Source organism: Nelumbo lutea, chromosome 7, assembly GCF_056320005.1.
Source record: "Nelumbo lutea isolate HS-2025 chromosome 7, American lotus-T2T, whole genome shotgun sequence".
In the NCBI taxonomy this organism is placed as follows: Eukaryota; Viridiplantae; Streptophyta; class Magnoliopsida; order Proteales; family Nelumbonaceae; genus Nelumbo; species Nelumbo lutea.
In genome coordinates, this window is record NC_142690.1 from 19,422,348 (window position 1) to 19,442,057 (window position 19,710).

The window sequence follows — 19,710 nt, forward strand, 5'->3', positions numbered from 1 at the left end:
GGGGAGAGGATTTGTGTAGCTCACCACAAAAATCTAGAACCGTGGTTGGCTTAAGTCAGAAGTTGGTTTATTTCAAAAAAGAAAAAGTGAGCTTGGCTTCTGCCAAATTTATCAATTATTGAACAGTAAAATCTCCCACAAGAATGCCCTCTACACTTCTTACAGAGTAAAAAACCCTATAAGTTCATCACTGTCTCACAACTCTACGTGTTCTTGTAGTTATGGAGATTTCTAGGATGATGAATGTTTCGCCTCGTGAGTTTGTTAAGGCACACACTACTCATCTCAAACGATCGGGAATGATGGAGCTTTCTTGCTCACTGGACTGATATTGTGAAACACCATTCAGCTTGTGTAATGCCGAATGGTTTCTAAATCTTCTCCATACCGGATGGTCTATGCACCTATGAGAAACATATACAACCATGTGGTCTATTTGGTTTTAAAAGAATTTGAATGTGTTAAATCACGTGTAATTGATAATTGTAACTATAATTGTTGACTCAAAATTGTAAGCAACTAGGTAATGCTGGAAGGTTTCTAAATCTACAAAACACCATCCGGTCTCCATTATACGAGATGGTCTATACAATTGTGAGAATCATTTAAAACCTCGTAGTCTGTTGGGTTTTAAATGAATTTAAAAGTGTAAATACTATTTTGTCACAAGAGTGATAGTTATTTGCAACCGCAATTGATGATTTAAAACTACAAGCAACCATCAAGTATTTATAATACCGAATGGTTGTCGAGCCTGTAAAACACCATTCACTTTGTTTGTTGTTGGATGATTCCTAAATCTATTGAACACCATCTAATCTATTATATACCAGATAGTCTGGGCACTTATAAGAATCATATACAACTTTGTGGTCTATTAGGTTTTAGATGCATTTAAGGTGCAAACACAATTCACTTGGTTGATCAATGTTTGCTATATCTAATAATTGAAATTTTCAAAAAGATGATCCAAGCTTCCCTATTGACTTCCCTGTCTCAGATGCAACGAATTGATACATTCTGTTTATTTATTTATTCATTAATTTATTAGTAATAGCAAACCCATTAGTATGATAAAAAGCTTTTATCATTTAATTCAATATTACTAGAAGTATCTATACGATTTTTCTTTGAGAAAAATCTAGGCTAGGCCTACAGATGTATAGTCTTGGTTGAAATTGAATCAATTTTGGATAAAAGAATGGATTCTTTATTTTTCTTTTGATTTTGAGTAATAGTAGTGAAGGCATTTGGCAAACCCCATTCAACCCACATCCAAATTGTTCCCTACCCTGATTTCCCTCTCATAATTTATCTCCATGGCAAAGGTTTCATCCTCTTTAGCATTGCAACTGTCATTCCATCACTCATGCGCTCACGTGGCCTCTAATTTGGTGGCTTGGGGAAAGTGAAGCAATGGAATTGGTTAATGCCACTTATACCAAAGAAATAGAAGAAGAAGAAGAAGAAGAAGGGTGTCATCAGTGGGGCTATGTTTTGGCCACCACCTCTGCTTCGGTCACTTGCATTCGAACGGGATGATAGAAGGTAAGTAGCAGCGGTTGTAGGCTTGTAGTGATGGAGAGAGAGAGAGGGAGGGCGAGAAAGAGATGCTTATCTGTATGAAATAAGAGGAGAGAACCTGTAGACGATGAGAAGAGGGCGAGGAGTTTGTCTAATGGGAGAGAATGGAGTTTGGGTGGACTTTTTAAGAAGGGGCTTTTTGGTTCTAAAATGTTGACTTTTTGGTTCTTTTCACCCTTTTTGCAATTTGTTTGAAAACATAACTGAATTTGCCAATTTACTCAACCTTATTAATTTTTATGCAAAAAGATCTTTATACTATAGATTTACATATTATTTATAATATATATTATAAATATAAAGAACCAAAGAATCAAACTGATCAACCGATTAATCAATTGATTTCAGCTCAACTTCAATTCGCCACTTTCCAAAAAACAGTGGTACCAGTTCAGCTTGGAAAATAACCCACCAAATCATGAACACCCCTATTTAGTGCTAAACAAAAGTACTTCATTTAACACTAGTAGGCGTACTAAGCACTGCGAAAGGAGGTCTTATTATCTATCCTTTCATCCCTTTCTCTCAACTATGCTACCATTTATGGTCATGCAGAGTGGACAAAGTAGATCAGCATGTCAATTTTCTTCACTAGCATTCATCATTCCTTCATTAGATTAAACTTTATTTACATTTGTTAGGTCATCTTGCATTATAAATAGATGCATATGTACATGTATAAACTTGCAAATAGTCATACATGTTGAGCAAGAGCAAGAGAAGAGAAGAGAGGAGGGGAGAAGAGAGAAGAGAGGTGAGTCGAGTGACTGAAAGCCCTCTAGAACTTAGGGGGCGAATGAATGAATTTATTAATTATACTAGTCCAGTCGAACAATATAAACATAAGAGAAATTACAACAGTACCCTTGTGGTACTAAACCTGAATACACAAACAACTGTCAACACTCCCCCTCAAGTTGGAGTATAGATATCAATCATGCCCAACTTGTCACAAAGATCATGATGTCTGAAAAGGTTTAAACCCTTTGTAAAGATGTCTGCAAGCTGGTTCTCAGACGTGACATTGGGGGTACACACTTCGCCTGTGATAACTTTCTCTCTGATAAAATGCTTGTCAACTTCGATGTGCTTTGTTCTATCATGTAGCACCGGATTGGCAGCAATGCTTATAACTACTTTGTTATCACAAAATAGAGTTATAGGTTTGGCCACTGGGAAACCCAACTCCCCCAACAAATTCTTTATCCACATGCCTTTAGCAACCCCGTGGGCCATAGCATGATATTCAGCTTTAGCATTGGATCTAGCCACCACATTTTTCTTTTTACTCCTCCATATAACAAGGTTCCCTCCTATAAAGGTGTAGTATCCACTAGTAGACTTTCTGTTACTTTGGGATCCAGGATCCAGCCCAATCTGCATCAATATAAACTTCTAACTTTCAAATGTCTGTGCTTTTGAAATAACAAACAGGTACCCAAATACTTCTTTAGATATCGGAAGATTCTCTCTGCTGCTTCAGTATGGGAAGACCTAAGAGCATGCATGAACTGACTGAAGACACCAATAGCATATTGAATGTCTGGGCGAGTCATAGAAAGGTATAACAATCTCCCTACAAGCCTCTGAAACTGTTTCACATCCTTGAGAAGTTCACCACAGTTGTCACCTAATTAATGGTTGGGATCAATGAGAGAGTCAACTGGCTTCACCCCCATCTTCCTAGTGTCCTAAAGTAAATCTAGGGCAAATTTCCTTTGAGAAATGAAGATACCCTTCTTTGATTGGGCGACTTCAATTCCAAAGGAAATATTTGGCAGGTCCTAGATCCTTCACTTCAAACTTAGTGGCAAGAAAACGTTTCAATCTCTGAATTTCATCCTCCCAGCCACCAGTAACAATTATGCCATCCACATATACAATTAGAGCATCAATTTTACCTTCTCCTTTTTTCACAAACAGTGTGTGATCTGATTGACATTGCCTGTATCCTTTCTGTTGAACTGCCACATAGAATCTGCTGAACCAAGCTCTTGGTGATTGTTTCAGCCCGTATAAAGACTTCTTCAATTTGCACACTTGTTGTTCATTACCTTGAGCTAGAAAACCAGGAAGTTGAATCATGTACACTTCCTCTTCAAGGTCACCATTCAAGAATGCATTCTTGATGTCAAGTTGGTATAAAACCCAATCCAAATTAGCCGCAAGAGAGAAAATGACTCTAATGGAATTCATCTTGGCAACGAGGGCAAAAGTTTCTACATAGTCAACTCCATACACTTGATTATCCCTTTGCCATTAAGCGAACTTTATACATTTCCACTGTTCCATTAGCCTTATGCTTGACTGTAAACACCCATTTACATCCAACAGGAACATTTCCCTTAGGAAGATCAACAAGTTCCCATGTGCCATTTTTGTGAAGGGCATTAATTTCTTCCTTCATGGCATTTGTCCATTCAAGAACTGAAAGAGCTTCTACCACATTCTTAGGGATAGGAACACTCTCAATAGAGGTAAGGAAAGCACGGAATGATGATGAAATGTTCTCATAGGAGACAAAATTGAAAATGGAATGTTTAGTGGTGCACAATTTAACACCTTTCCTGTGAGCAATAAGACGGTCAAGATCATTAGCAATAGAGGAATCATTTTCAATAGATTCAACAACATCATTGGGAGCCAAAATACCTGAGTGAGTATGATCCTCCCCCGAGAAGTCTGGAAGTACAACTTCCGGATTCTCTACAGCTCTTGAATTTGCTTGGCCTTTGCGACGACGAGAAAAAACATGAAAATGTGGAGGGTCAGGAAGAGAAGGAAGTTGAACCAGTTTCTCCTCATGCCTACACTCCCCCTGAGGAGAAACAGAAAAGAAAGGCTCATCTTCAAAGAAATAAACATCCATGGAGGCATAGAATTTCTGAGAAACATGATCAAAACAACAGTATCCCTTTTGAGTGAAGGAGTAACAAAAAAATATGCAAGAGATAGCACGAGAATCCAATTTCCCACGAGTGAAGACAGATTTTGTACAAAACACTAGCAACCAAAGACACGCAGAGGAATAGAAAGAAGAGGAGCTTAGGAAAGAGAAGTTGATGTGGGGCTTTGTACTCTAACCGACGATAGGGCATACGATTTATAAGGTAGGTGGAACAAAGAATGGCTTCAAGCCAAAAACGTTTGGGAACATTCATATGAAGTAGTAAACCCTGAGCCACTTCAAGAAGATGTCGGTTCTTCCGTTCGGCCACACCATTTTGTTGTGGCATGCAGGCACAAGAGCTACGGTGCAGGGAACCACGCGAAGCAAAAAACTCCATGAAGTCACTATGAAAAAATTCTTTTGCATTGTCTAATTGAAAATTTTGGATTTCAGTTTGAAATTGAGTGAAGACCATCCGCTAAAAATCTTGAATGATTTTTTGTACTTCTTCCTTGGTTCGCATTGGGTAAACCCAAGTATATATAGAATAATCATCAATGAGGGTAATGAAATACTTATAACCACTCTCAGATGGTAAGGTAACAAGACCCCATACATTAGAATGAACAATGTGAAAAGGAGATTCAGATTTACCATTTCTTTGAAGAAAATGAGTTCTACAATATTTATTTAACTGACACGTTTGACAAGAAAAATCAGAAACAGACATTGACTTAAACAGTTCTGGGAATACAACTTTCAATGACTCAAAAAACAAATGACCAAGACAACAATGTCATAAATAGACTTCTTTCTTATAGGATTGACTCATAGACTCTATAACATGAAGACCAACCTTATTCTCCAGCATGTAAAGTCCATCAGCCATACGACCCCTACCAATCGTCTTCCTCGAGGCCAGATCCTAAATCACACAATGAGAAGAGAAAAAAGTCACTAAGCAATTCAATGAATTAATAACACTACTAACAGATAACAAATTAATGGAAAATTTTGGAACATAAAGGACATCAGAAAGAATAAGACCAAGGGAAGAGAGAGAGTTCATTGATCAGCTATGGAAGAGTATGATCCATCGGCTAGTTTCACCGTATCTCTTCCAGAAAGAGGGTGATAAGATTGAAAGTAAGAAGACGCACCAGTCATATGTTTTGATGCTCTAGAATCAATGATCCATGGAGAGTCGGGGGTGTGAAAAACAACATGGAAAGCAGTGGCAGGGTTACCTGACGTAGATGAAAATGAGGTTGAGGGAGGAGCATCCATCTGACAAATTGCTCTACCATAGAGCTCTAAATGGTCACGGAAAGAATTCATAATGTCCTCCCTCAGGACAGGTCCAATGAGATGTGTCTAGTCACAGTAGAAATGGAGGGCTGATTCTCCCAAGTAGCCATGTTGGCCATATGATGTTTTTTGTACTTTGTTATTCGTACTTCTTATTCACCTTTGAACCTTGCTTCTTAGTCAGATTTTGAGCCCATTTTGGTTTCCCATAAAGATCCCGACAAGTATCTTTGGTGTGTTGGGGTTTCTGGCAATGAATGCACCACAATGTCCTTATCTTCTGTTCTTTTCTAGAGATCTCCTTTTCGAGAAGAAGATCCCACACCAATAGAGGCACCCCCTTTTGCAACCAACACAACAGCATCCCCACCAGGGTTGTTTATCAAATTTCTCTTGCTTTCTTCAAACTATACAAGAGCATAGACTTCCTGAACAGATGGGAGATCCTTAGAGCTGAGAATCTAAACCCTGATAGATTTATAAATAGGATTCAGACCATGTAAGAATGCAAACACCCTTTGCTGGAAAACAAACTGCTTGTATTTCTTAACATCATCATCACACTTTCAATCCACACTCTGGTAGTGATCCAACTCATTCCAGACAGATGTTAAGTCAGAGTAATAAACCGATAAACACCTCTCCCCCTGTCTACAAGTAGAAAATGCTACTTGTAATTGATAAATTTTGGCATAGTGTCGCAATTCTAAATATGTAGACTTTGCTTGTTCCCAAATTTCATTTACAGTTTCAGTTCACATGAAATTCTTCCTTATTTGAGGTTGCATGGAAACCAAGAACCATGACATAACAATACTATTCTCCTGATTCCATCTATCATATTCAACACTGCCGGAGGATGGTTCTTTTATCCTCCCATTAATATAGCTTATCTCCCCCCTTACAGTGATGTATAATTTGATCCCTCTTGACCACTCCAGGTAATTTAAATCATCAAGAGGGACAATAGCCATAGGAAATGATAAGTCACCCCCACCCATTCCATTCAGCATTGAGGAAATTCCAAATGTAGTTGAATCTTCACTGCCCATGATATCAAAAAAAAAAAAGAAACAACCAAAAGAGTACAGTCGTACAAGGCTATTGGAGAAATAGGTCCTTCTAACCTCTGGTTTCAGTGAGAGCAAAAAACAGAACACTGTTGTTGTAGGACAAGAACAGGTCCTTCTGACCTACAATTTCACTGAGAACAAAAAGCATAACACTGTTGTTGCAGTACAAGAACATGTCCTTATGACCTACAGTTTCACTAAGAACAAACAAAAAACTAAACACTATTGTTGCAATACTGAAGCAGGTCCTTCTGACCTACGGTTTCACTGAAATAAGTCTGAACACTGTTGTTGCAGTACAAGAACAGGTCTGAATGACCTAATTAGTAGGCCTGATAGCTAACCAGTCGAGGAGATCAACAGGGTAACCGAATAGTAAATCAATAAGATTAATATTGAGCAAACAATTAATCGACTAAACAGACAATCAACAGTCCACAATACCAATAAAAAGAGGGTTGAATATAGTTACTGTGTTAAGGAATACAGTCACTTAACAGTAGGGCAGCCGAACAGATCATCAAACAATAGGCTGCCGAACAGACAACAGTAGGATAGTACCACTTTTAGTTTCAGATGATAGTCTCCCTGTAAACCATAACTCCTACGAACCTCAAACAATAGGCAACCGAACAGAAGATGACCAGTACTTCTTTTAGTTTCAGATGATAGCCTTTCTGATAGCCTTTTTCTACAGTCGAGCATACAAGAGGTGCAACTTCTGGGCTGGAAGATGAAAAGACTCTGTAACTTCTGGGTCGAACTGATTTCACCAGATTAGGAGTTCGATAGGAGACAGCACTGGAAGATAAAAAGTCACTATAACTCCTAGGTCGAACTGGATGCAACAGCAGTTTTCTTAACACCACTCTTCAGGCCTGGACGACTTGCTCTGATACCATGTTGAGCAAGAGCAAGAGAAGAGAGGAGAGAGGAGAAGAGAGAAGAGAGGTGAGTCGAGTGACTGAAAGCCCTCCAGAACTTAGGGGGCGAATGAATAAAATTATTATTTATACTAGTCCAGTCGAACAATATAAACAGAAGAGAAATTACAACAGTACTCTTGTGGTACTAAACCTGAATACACAAACAACTGTCAACAATACATATAGAGATAGATGCACACATATAGTTACATACGTACATACATATATAATAAATAGATTTTATATAATAATTATACATGTAAGTATGAAAAATATGAATCTATCGAAGTTGGGTTGGGTTGGCTAAAGCCTAAACATTAACCCAACCCAAAATGTCCTATTTTTTATAATAAAGTACAATGCATTAAAAGAAACAAAAGAAAGATACATGGAAGGTAACCACAAATCACCTGAGAGATGAGAAATAAGTAAAGATGTATTCAAGTTCCATCCAACCCTCCCAAAACTAAACCACCCTTAAGAAGTAGGAATGAGGTCTAGCTTTTGGGCATTTTCTTGACTAAAGAACCCCTATTTTTGAATTTGGTCATTTATTATGAGGGCAAAAAACATAATTTGAACTACTACTTTGAAGTCCATGCTATTCTATCTCATTAAGTCTTAATATTTAATTAAGGTATTAAGTCCCATTCCCTCTTATTAAATCTTATATTAGGTATATTAAACAAATTATCTTTGTGGACTTTTTCTTGACTAAAATACCCTACTTATGAATTTGGCCCCCCTACATTTCACATCATTTAATTCCATTTTATTAAGTTCAATATTTAAGGTGCCAACTCATATTTTCTCTCATCATATCCTTTATTTGAAATATTTTTATTTTTCATCAATAAATTCTACTAATTAAATTTACATCCAATAAATTTAATAATACAAAACCTATGCATTTAAGACCTACATACTTTCTTTTGTTTAAGTAGTAGGTAAATAGTTTAACCATATGGATCAAATGGGTCAACCCATGGTGTCATGGTTAAATAATAATTTTTTTTAAATAAATAAAATATAAAATTACAAAATAATACAACACATTTCTATAATGCTATATTTATCATATTACACTTCTATCAACGAAATACAAAATTTAAAACAAGAAATGAAACCATTTTCCTATACAATAAATAGGTAGAAATAAAAAATTATAAAATACAAAACTTGTTGAGAAATTTTATACACACCTCTAATATTATATATTTATAATATTAAATAAAAATAAATATGCTAAATAAGAAGTATTCTTATTAACAATGAAAATGAAATACAAAATTTAAACCAACTAGCACCCCATGCTTTGATTACTTAATAGGTTGTAATAAAGATATTGAAATTACACACATTCTACAACCCCCCCAGTAAGTTTTGAACACACCAGTGCTTTAATCTGACACCAACTTGACGTGATATCTGGGGGTCTCAGGTTTATCCTTCAATGGGGTTGCAAGAAAGGTGTTCTTGAAATTATTATTGTTATCTTTCTTTTTTCTTTTTTTTTTCTAAGCCCATAAAAACAGAATTCATTCATTCATGTTTGGATTACAAAACAAGCTCAAAACAATCAACAAAGACCCAAACAAAGATTGGGTACTAACATGAAATAGAAACAACGAAACAACACTCGGGTTTAGACCAAGCTGTTGAAAAAGATTAAAAAAAAAAAAGTTGAACATCGAGAGTAAACCACTAAAAAAGCCTTTGCAAACCGCATAATAAGTCTAGAAGTGCCAAAATGAAGGATCACATCTCTCCATGAGGAATGAACTTAGAAAGGAAACTCCCATAAAATTGAACCAAGCATTGAAGTCTTATCCACCCGCAGTTTTACTTTACTTTTTGCTTGAGGAGAAATAGCCAATAGAACCCCAACCCATGGCAATACAAACTTAAAAATTCGAAGCTGCACTAGGGATAAAATATTGTTATATGAAGTTTCATGTGCAAGTAAAAGAACAAGACACCAAAGATTGTTGGAGCCAAGTATTTTCCAAGAAAAGAACAAGACACCAAACTATATTGCCAGCTGACAGCCTGAGGTCAAATTCGTCGGCGGCATTAGACTAGAGGTCGTTATGGGTCCCATTAAGTCAATATCTAAGACCCGACTCTGCTCAGAAAATAAAAAATAAATGTACCCAAGTTCAGCGGTTTCAAATACCCTTGTTTCCTCTCTTCCCAGAGTTGAGCTTCCGGTAACGGACATACGGAGAGGTAAGAAAAGATGGTCAAGTCGGAGATTCCAGCTTCGTTAGCGCTCACCATCGGACTTGCTTGTATTTACGCCCTCTGTCTGGTCGTAAAGTCTGAGGATCAACCTAAAACTGACCCGATTGAAGGTACCCTTCCAAGTTCTCTTTCTCTCTCTATCTCTGCTTTTGTCTGTGCGCGTGATGCAGCTTCGACCCCCGTCAAATACAAGGGGAGTAGGCTGCAATGGTATCCGTTTAATTAGGGGTGATTCGAAATTTCGAATTTAGTCCATTTGCAAATTAAAGCCAAAAGGGAAAAAGTTAAATAACTGAAATACAACCCTCCTCTAAAAAAACATTTCAGAAAATCAGGGTTCAGGGATACAACTCCAACTCACCTTCTCTTAGTAGTTATTACTTATTATAACAGCCTGTCGAGCAGGGAACTTAGTAGTCACAAATAGGGTTACAACAGTACACAAACTTAGTAATGTCAAGTTGGTACCCAAATTTTCAAATGTGTCACACAGTACACAAAATTTCAAAAAATATCAAGTTGGTCCCTACCATTAACAGTCCATCAGTTATCTTAACTTAAAATTTTTCAAAATGTGAAAACTATCCTGAAAACAAAACACTGCTTATTGTCTTCAGCATTAAGATTGAACCATAATAACACTGAGTCATAGTTGGATTGACTTGACGAGAGAACAGAAGACGTGAATTGATGAATTCAAACCCATGAGCACCAGTGCACATATGGTCGGACCCATCAACACTTGACCCCCAAATACGTCCTTATTGAAGCAAACCAGAGCAGCCATATCTTTGCATGTTCTGTTTTTGTCATTTTTTTTACCTTCATAAAGAAATCTACATCCGAGTCCGGTTTAATTGATTGTTTTGGGGTGATGAGAAAATGAAAATGCTTTTGGGGTGATACGGAAAATAGATAAGCCTGGTAACAAGCAAATCGCAGAAATAAATAGAGCAGCTTTATTCTCGGCATTGCAACTACAAAATTGCTGAAATGGAGGGGGTGGTTAGAGATCCGATAAGAACCAGAAGAAAATTAGATGATAGCTGAAGGGCATTTTTGCCTTTTATATGATACTTGAACGCCAGTTAACAGTTAGACCAATTTGATATTTTTTGAAAATTTGGGCACATTTAAAAGTATGGATACTAACTTGACACTACCCCCAAAGTTCAGGTACTAAAGTGAAATTTTCCCTAACTTTTAATAAAGCTATGTAATATGATGTTGACAAAAAATGAATCAAGAAAAATTTATATACCCACTTGGATGAAAAGGAACCTTTCTAAGTGCGGTAACCAAACTAACTTATCCTCCAGATTAAGTATTTTAGTTGAATGTCCATATAGTCTTTGCCATCACTTCATCAAATGTCTCTTGAATTTTGGTTGTTAACCACCGTCCCGAATCACTGACAGGAGAAATTTTACCCATATTCATAATTTCAGCAGACCTAAATCCAAAGATACTCGGGATCAGGGTGTCATTCCTAATTTGAATGTTTCTTCCATTTCCCATCAATCTGAGCCATACCCAAGTGACCTGCTAATGATTGCCTAATTAAGCCTTCTATGAACATTGACACTAGAGTGAATAGAAGGCTTCACAAAATTAACTTGCTGTCATGTCTATGAACAAAACTAGTTATTTGCATTCTTGATGGCATCAGCATCCTTTATAGTCGCCTAACCCATGATAATATCACCTGCAAACATGATATGGCTTTTAGAGCTGGAGCATCCCCAGCAATACTTAGGCCTTTAATGTTTTCTTTCTCTTGTTCCAGTCTAAAAATCCTTGGAAGGAGTTAAGGACAATGAATAGGTATAGCAATAATGGGCAACCTTGTTGCAAACCCCTCATAGGAGAAAATGCAGAAAGAGGTCTTCCATTATGCAAGACCTAAAGAAAGTTGCAATGCACTGCCAGATCAGCTCCAATGCCTCAGAAGAAAACCCCAATGACATCATAAACTGAAGAAGAAGCTCCAATTCAATCTTACCATAAGCTTTTGTCAGGTCAATTTTAGTCAACATAGACCCCATCCTACCTCCTTTTTAGCTCATCAGATGTCTTTCACTACCTATATAGGTTGCCTCCTAGCCAAGAAGGCATTTTGAAACACAAAACAATCTTATGAAGGACACCAATCACCCTAGCTGCCAAAAACTCCACAATAGCCTTGTAGAATACATTGCAATGGCCAATTGGCCTAAAATTACTTAGTGTTTCTGGGTTATCTTTTTAGGGATAAGAACAAGATGAGAATGATTTACATCCTAGGCAGCTTCCTTGTTATAAAGGAATTTCTGATGAAGTGGCAGAGGCCAGGATTAGTGATTCTCCAGTTAGATTCATAAAAACAAAGCAGGGATACTATCAGGCCCTGGTGCCTCCAATACCCCCATACCAAAGATCACAGCTTTGATTGGTTGCCTGGCCCATTGGGTTCAATGCACATGGCACATTGGTGTGCTCACTTGTGATTGGTTACATATACATGTTTATGCTCACAGTAGATCCAGAGTCACAAGAACCAGTCAGATACCACCGAGTCACTGACCTTGATGCTCAAAAGCCACCTTTTTTTATCAGTAATCAGTATTCAATTCATTAAATTACTGGAAAAGCACTACAAATTGTATTCAAACAAAGAGAGTTAAAAGTTGAGTTTACAGCCCCTATTATACAAATCTGCCCACAACAAAACATCCCTATATACACCTTGTTTTGCCAAGCTATATGTCATTCCATTTGCTATTCTCTTTACCCATTTGAAGTTTGCTAAGGCCTTCACCATGCTCTTTATTTCTATTATTGGGCTGTTCTCGTTCATCCAAGAGATTACCAGTTTTGAGTCGCCCTCAATCTCCAGATTATTAAAATCACGTTGTTTTGCTAGCTTTAGACCTTGATGTAAGGCTAATAATTCTGCTCTCACAGGGTCTCCTACTCCAATCGGCCTTAAATACAGTCACCACTTTCCCTGTAGCATCTCTGAATACTCCTCCAATTCCTGACAACCCTGGATTTCCTATTCAGCTTCCATCAAAGTTCAGTTTTAATCTATTAGATTCAAGGGGCTTCCAAATTCCAATCCATAAGTATTCTGTCTTTCACAGCTGCTGAATTTGCAACTTCAAGCCAAGCTCTTTGAATATCATCACCACTTTCAAAGCTTTCAAGCTTTTTGCCCCATTCATAGTCTCTATCTTTATACCTTTAACAATATCTTCTAAATTTTCTACCTTATACCTTTAACAATGTCTTCTAAATTCATGCTCTTTTCCTTGAACATTCTTTCATTTCTTCCTTCTCAAATTGTCCAAATTTTCTACCCAAGATGCTTTCCAAAGAAGACTTCGCCTCTTTTTTTTTTTTTTTGTCTGAAAATGCTTGAGCTGAACATGTTCAGTTTCCCACCAAACATGATTTTTCTAGGTGTCTAGATCTGCTGGAATTTAAACACAGCTAGCATATCCCAATAGGAGGAAGAAAGCTAGAACTTGTTCATTGTTCTATTGGGACAGTAGTAGTTTTGATGTGAGGCCCAAATACCATGACAGAACTTGCCACGTTTTACATACTAGGTGGCTGTTTGGCAAGTCTTTTTGAAAAAATAATTCAGAATCTCAACAGATCAATATATATATATATATATATATATATATATATATATATATGAATGACACGTGGATGACCCATTAACATATATACTTGTACAACAAAATTGCCCCAGCAACACTTCTATGGCACATGTAGGGCCCACTAACACATACGTTTATGCAATCTATATATACGAAGGGCGCATTTAGGGCCTTGAACATGAGATCAGATTGGCACCCCAAAGAGGGCACTCCACATGCACATCTCAGCGTGCATTGGGAACATCTCCCATACTGTGGGGCACCAACGGCCAATCTGATCTGCACCAACGCATGTACAAATCCCTACCATCACTCTCTCCCTCTTCCTCCCTCTATATATCCTTTCCTGCCTCCAATCTCTCTCTCTCTCTCTCTCTCTCTCTCTCTCTCTCTCTCTCTACCTATCTCTCTTTCCCTCCCTACATCCACTCTCTCCTCTTAACTGATTAAACATTAAATACAAGGGCCACACAGGGTGCAACTTTAACCAAAATAAGCTTCAAATATCAAATACGGATCATTAACCATATGAATGTATTGCAAAATACACTGGAACCCCATTCCTCATGCTGTAATGTGAGTGATCTGAGGTGAGAGAAACAACAGGATTTTTGAAAACATCTCTTAGCCAATTGACTTTCTGGAATCTCAAGTGATGCTCCTGTGCAATATTTGGGCTTCTGCAATGATTTCTCAGGTGCTTACCTTGGAGATCTGAATAGATGCCTCAAGGAGATTATTCAATCAAGCCAGACTCCCTTAGTTGCAGTTCTAAAGCATGGATCAGATCTCAGATTGTCATTTGATGGAAGTTCTTTTCGGAACCTGGGGAACACAGGTTTTGATAGTCTAATTCAGTCAAGGAACGGGAACATTATATGGGACTACAGTGGGCCCATTGGGAGAGCAGACTCCAGTAAGGCTGAAATCATGGCGATTCTATATGGGTTTACTCAAGCTAAAGATTTGGTAGTCTGTGCTACTTGCAAATGGATTTCCAAGGAACAGAATGTAATAGCCAATAGCCTTGCAAAATCTGGAGCTTTCAAGGGACCAATTGTATAATAATACTAACTTGCCTTCTAATTATAAGAGTAATCTTTTTGTTGTCTTCCACCACATATATATGAGCAGTTTTTAAGAAGTTGGCTTACACATAACTTCGCTAGAGCTCCTCCCAGAGACATGGTAGCACATCTGTAAAGGATATATTTAATACAAATGAAGTGCCTCTAATTATCAGCATCGCTAGACCACTATTATCATTATTAACAACCTAAAGATAATAATTTATTTTTTATGAATAAAAACAATAAATTATATCACTAACAGCATATTTAGTCAATTAGAAGACCAGTCCTTCAACTTAAAACACTAAGCCTCCCCAATCATATAGGGTCAGCTACATGAATCCTGTTCCACTATCTGTCATATTTAATGACCCTTGTAAACCTTAAAAATCTAAAAATATAAAATAATATATCAGCATATTATATAAGTTGCTTAAACCCACATATGGGCATGTTAGACAGATCTTTGCACAGTATGTGAAACTGTTCTTTAATATTTTATAGTTCAAATTCCTTTAACTTTTAGGATAATTCAGTTAAATATCTATCAAGACTATATATCTGCTTTTATGTGATTTTTGTCTTCTACCTTATTCATATGTTCTGACATAATATGATAGTTCCCTTCTTCAATTCACAACAGATGTAGCCATCCTGAAATCAGCTTATGCAGTAATGCAGTCCTGCCTTATTTTTATGTTTCAACATAATATGATAGTTGATTTCCCATTTATTATTCTGTTGGCATCCAATTGAATGTAATCTACAATTGCATTTCTATGTTTTATGAGGCTTTCCTATGACTTTAGTGATAAGCATTCAAACCAACTTTACAGATAAATATATATTAATTTTAAGCAGATAAATTATCTAATTGAAGTAGATTAGGTTACAACTATATCTAATCTAATTATAAATGGATAAGTTGGGTCACCTTAATTAGATAGGATTTGAATTTCGACAAATGGATACCATTTACAACTCTGTCCCATAACTTCCCATCTGCCCCAGATTTTGGCCGCTATGGGATAGGTCCCCTAATTAGAAGATCACCTGAGCCTAACAAAAAAAAACAGCTTTCGCACAGGAAATTTTTTACCTTCTAATTTCACTGTATTCAATTCAACAGTAGATAAGAGATGACGACATTCAAAAAAGTGTGTAATTTAGGATCAATAGGAATAACCACAAAATCAACACAACTGCCCTAGTAGAGGCATTTACATAGGAGAGATAAATAGACAAGTGTTGTCCAATAAACTACAAAAACAAAAGTGTCCATGACAGGAACATATTGCGACAAAAACCAAAATCAGAAGAATCACTAACAGTGCATAATGAACAATCGAGTACCTTCAAAGAAATATACATGACGAATAATTGAACACATATGTATAATGAAAACAACTGAGAAGCAAAATCCTGAACAGTGTAATGCACATACACGAGGAACTCAACAAAGCCCTAATATGAACAATTAGCTCATTTGTATAAAACCACTAGACATAATAAGAATCAGTTTTGTTCCATATACGGGGAAGAAGAAGAAGAATATGGAAAGGAAAAAGGAAAACCACGATTGTGGGTTCAGTGGATTGTACTTCACAGATTGGTCGCCGGATACCTCACGTCAGTGCCCTGTGCATGCAGATGAAAAGCAGGGTAATCCGCCATGGAAATGGAAGAAGAAGAAGAAGGGGGAGAAAACCTATGTACCCAGTGCATAATAAGATAATTATTGGGTGTATGTATTCCCCATAAACTAAATAATTTTTTTCTAAAACTTCTCCTCAATTACTTTCTCCGCTTAAGTAATTTTATTCTCTAACAACTGAAAGATAAAGAAGGAAGATCTGCTTTTCTAATATCTACCTAAGTGGCACTATTCCCCACTTTCTAAAGTTTGAATTAAAAAAAATAAGAATTATTTAATTATTATAATAAAATTAAATAATAACTTTAAAATATTTACTAAAAATGCAAAAAAATAATTATAAAAAAATTAGTAATATTCATATTATTAATAATTTTATATTTTTATAAAACTTATTATGAAATTATGTACTAACAATATAAATTATAATTTAATGGATTATTCAATTTAAATGGTATTCAAATAATAAGAATATAACATTAAAAAAATAAAATATTATTTAAATATTTCAATAACTAAATATCTTAAATAACAAAATATTAAAAATAGCTAAATAATTATATAACAAAATATTTTACAAAAATTATATAATAACAGTATAAATTATAATTAATATTTTAAAACTTTAAATAATGGTATTATTTAAATAACTAAATAATAATATAAATAACTAATTTCACTTATATCAATTAATAATTCTAGAAAATAACTTTTAAAAAAAATTAATATTCACTAATAATAATTTTAAATTCTCAATCTATTATACTAAATTTAATATTTATTGTATTTCAATAATTACTTGTTGTATTTTTGTGATAAATATATTTTCAATATTTATTATAAATCTATCTTTGTTCTGTTATTTAGCTAAAATTTTTCAATAATTATTGGAGATTAAACTATTCTTATTAACTTTTTAAATTTAATTTATTGTATTTATTTTATTTTTTTTGTAGATTTATTTTAAGTAATTATGCATTTTGTTATTGATTGATATTTATTAGATATTAAACTATTATTCGAGATTACACTTATATATATATATATGTGTGTGTGTGTGTGTGTGGCATTTTTATGAGAAATTGTTATTAAATCTCATAACCCACTACCATCGTTCAGACAAGTGGCAGAAATTTTTGAGAAATTTCTACTGAAGCCACAATCCACTATCACCATTCATACATGTAGCATGCTATTAATTTAAGAAATAGGATTCAAAAATTAGGTAGTTTCACTCCTAAACATTCTCATTTCAATAGACAATTATTTATTAGCTTAATACATGTTTATCCATAGTCTATTAGATACAAATGGTGGGACCCATTAAAAGATTACCATAAACCCATGTTTGTTTTTAAATGAATTTTTTCAAAAGGAAAATACTTTATTAATTACAAACTTGATTTAACTTTTAGGAAGAAACCTAATTTAACTTTTAAAAATAAATAACTCAAAACAAATTTAATAGATAAATAATAAATACCAAATAAAGTAGGTTATTATTTATCAATAAGATCTCATTTAATATCTCAAATCAAATTAAGAAAAACATAAATTAATAGTGGGTTTCAAATAAAATAGGTCAGAATATATTGTCAATTACAAAAATGCAAGACCCATATTAGTTTTTTTTATTTAATTTTTGATAACTAAATAATAAACTTCAAAACTAAATTATACACACATTTAGTTACCCCGTACTTAGTACGGGTCATTCTCTAGTTAAGAATGAGAGGAAGGCTAATTTGATGGCTAAAGATTACCCAATTGGAAATGTCACAGAGGCTCCTTTTGCTTTAATTTCTCCCAGCGAAAACACTACTTTGATTGCTATTTTGCTTCAATTTTAATTCCCTCATCATCATATTGGATAGCAGCTTTTCCCATGCATCACATGGGACCCTAGTAGTATTTAATTTATAATCAAGATTGAGGCGGGGCAGGGAATTCACTCTCATCCCCACTTTGTCCTTGCTAAGGCAATCTCCATCCCCAATAGGGCTGGGAGCCAATTACCCATCGGCGATGGGAAAAATTTGCCATCCCTATTTCAACTTTCAAACCTTTTGCATTAGTTACACACATGAGCTAACTACTTCCTAAAATACTTGCATCTTATGGACACCTTGACCCACAACAAGTGTAGACCCCACCCATCTGATTGTCTAGCCACGTTGGTTTAAGAATCTTGAAGATCAAACTAATGGAACTTATCTCTTAGCAGCAACTCCGAACCCTTAATTGGACCAGGCGCTAAAAAAAAAAAAAAAGCATTCTTCATTTTTTAAACTGAACATTCAAACTCTTCAATCATTTCTAATTCTCCCTGTCCCTCTCTCATCTAAACCTTAATCCTTCAACCAGCAAGGGGTCAAACTACCAGTGACCAATGGTGGTATTTTCTCTTCCTCATCTCAAATTCCCTTACTGTTCTTTGAACTCAAAACCCAGAAAATATTTCCAAACAATGAGAGAGAAACCAAATAAGCATCTATAATAGATGATATCATTGTTTTGAAAATTAGATTGGACGGTTGAATCGTTTAGTCATCTAACCTCCAGGTCCAATTTTGGAGAAAAAAACATTGAATTGGTCAGAGAACTGATGACCTGGGTGGTCGAACCACTAACACTGCAGTCTATCACTGCCGTCACCATTGTCATTGCCACCACCACTACTGTCATCATTGCCAGTGAACATCACCTATTCTCCCTTCTCCTTTCTTAGTCAGCAACCACCTTGCTAAATCCATTTAGCGATTTTTAAAGCAAACCTAATTTCGAATGAAAACTTATTTTGGATTGGGACCACACCAATAATCACTTACTTGTGGGAATTATTTCAAGAAGCCCAAAATTTTCTTTATTCTTTATTTTTCTTTTGTTCTTTTTACTGCTACAAGAAGCCCAAATGTTGAGTTTAATTATTTTAAAATGCCTTTTCAGTAAGTGTTTATTTCCTTTTTGGCCCATTGTAGCCTGCCACGTTATTTTGAAAATACCTGTAGTACTCTTGTTTGAAATAAGTGCTTTTCACCAAACACTTAGAAGTGCTTGTTAGTATATGCACTTATTTTTAAGTACTTATTCAACCTATATCTATATTTATATCTACATATTAAACGGAATGATCCTAGCTAGGAGCATTCTACTTTGTTGTCTTTTCTGGGCTTTTTTTGTAGTTTTTATTGAATGTGTTATCCAATCACCTTTCGGACTTTTATCCATCTTCATTAACTCCCCACACACACCCTATCTCCCTCTCTTTCTCTAAACTTCATTAACTCTATCTATATCTATATCCTTTTCATTTT

At 35.6% G+C, this 19,710-nt stretch overlaps 1 protein-coding gene and 1 long non-coding RNA gene across 2 annotated transcripts in view; one reads left to right on the plus strand and one right to left on the minus strand.

Annotated features, from left to right (window-relative positions):
* Nucleotides 1-9,685: 9,685 nt before the first annotated feature.
* LOC148845485 (uncharacterized) lies at nt 9,686-16,582 on the minus strand. Its single transcript, XR_016102132.1, has 2 exons — nt 16,344-16,582; nt 9,686-10,227 (listed from the first exon to the last, which is right to left on the minus strand). It is a non-coding gene; the product is annotated as an uncharacterized LOC148845485 (long non-coding RNA).
* Nucleotides 9,695-19,710, plus strand: part of LOC148845486 (putative LRR receptor-like serine/threonine-protein kinase At1g56140) — an 85,006-nt gene continuing 74,990 nt past the window's right edge. Inside the window, exon 1 of the mRNA XM_088954275.1 lies at nt 9,695-10,135. Coding sequence (XP_088810401.1) covers nt 10,021-10,135 — 115 coding nt within the window. The 5' untranslated portion in view covers nt 9,695-10,020. The remainder of the gene's footprint in view (nt 10,136-19,710) is intronic.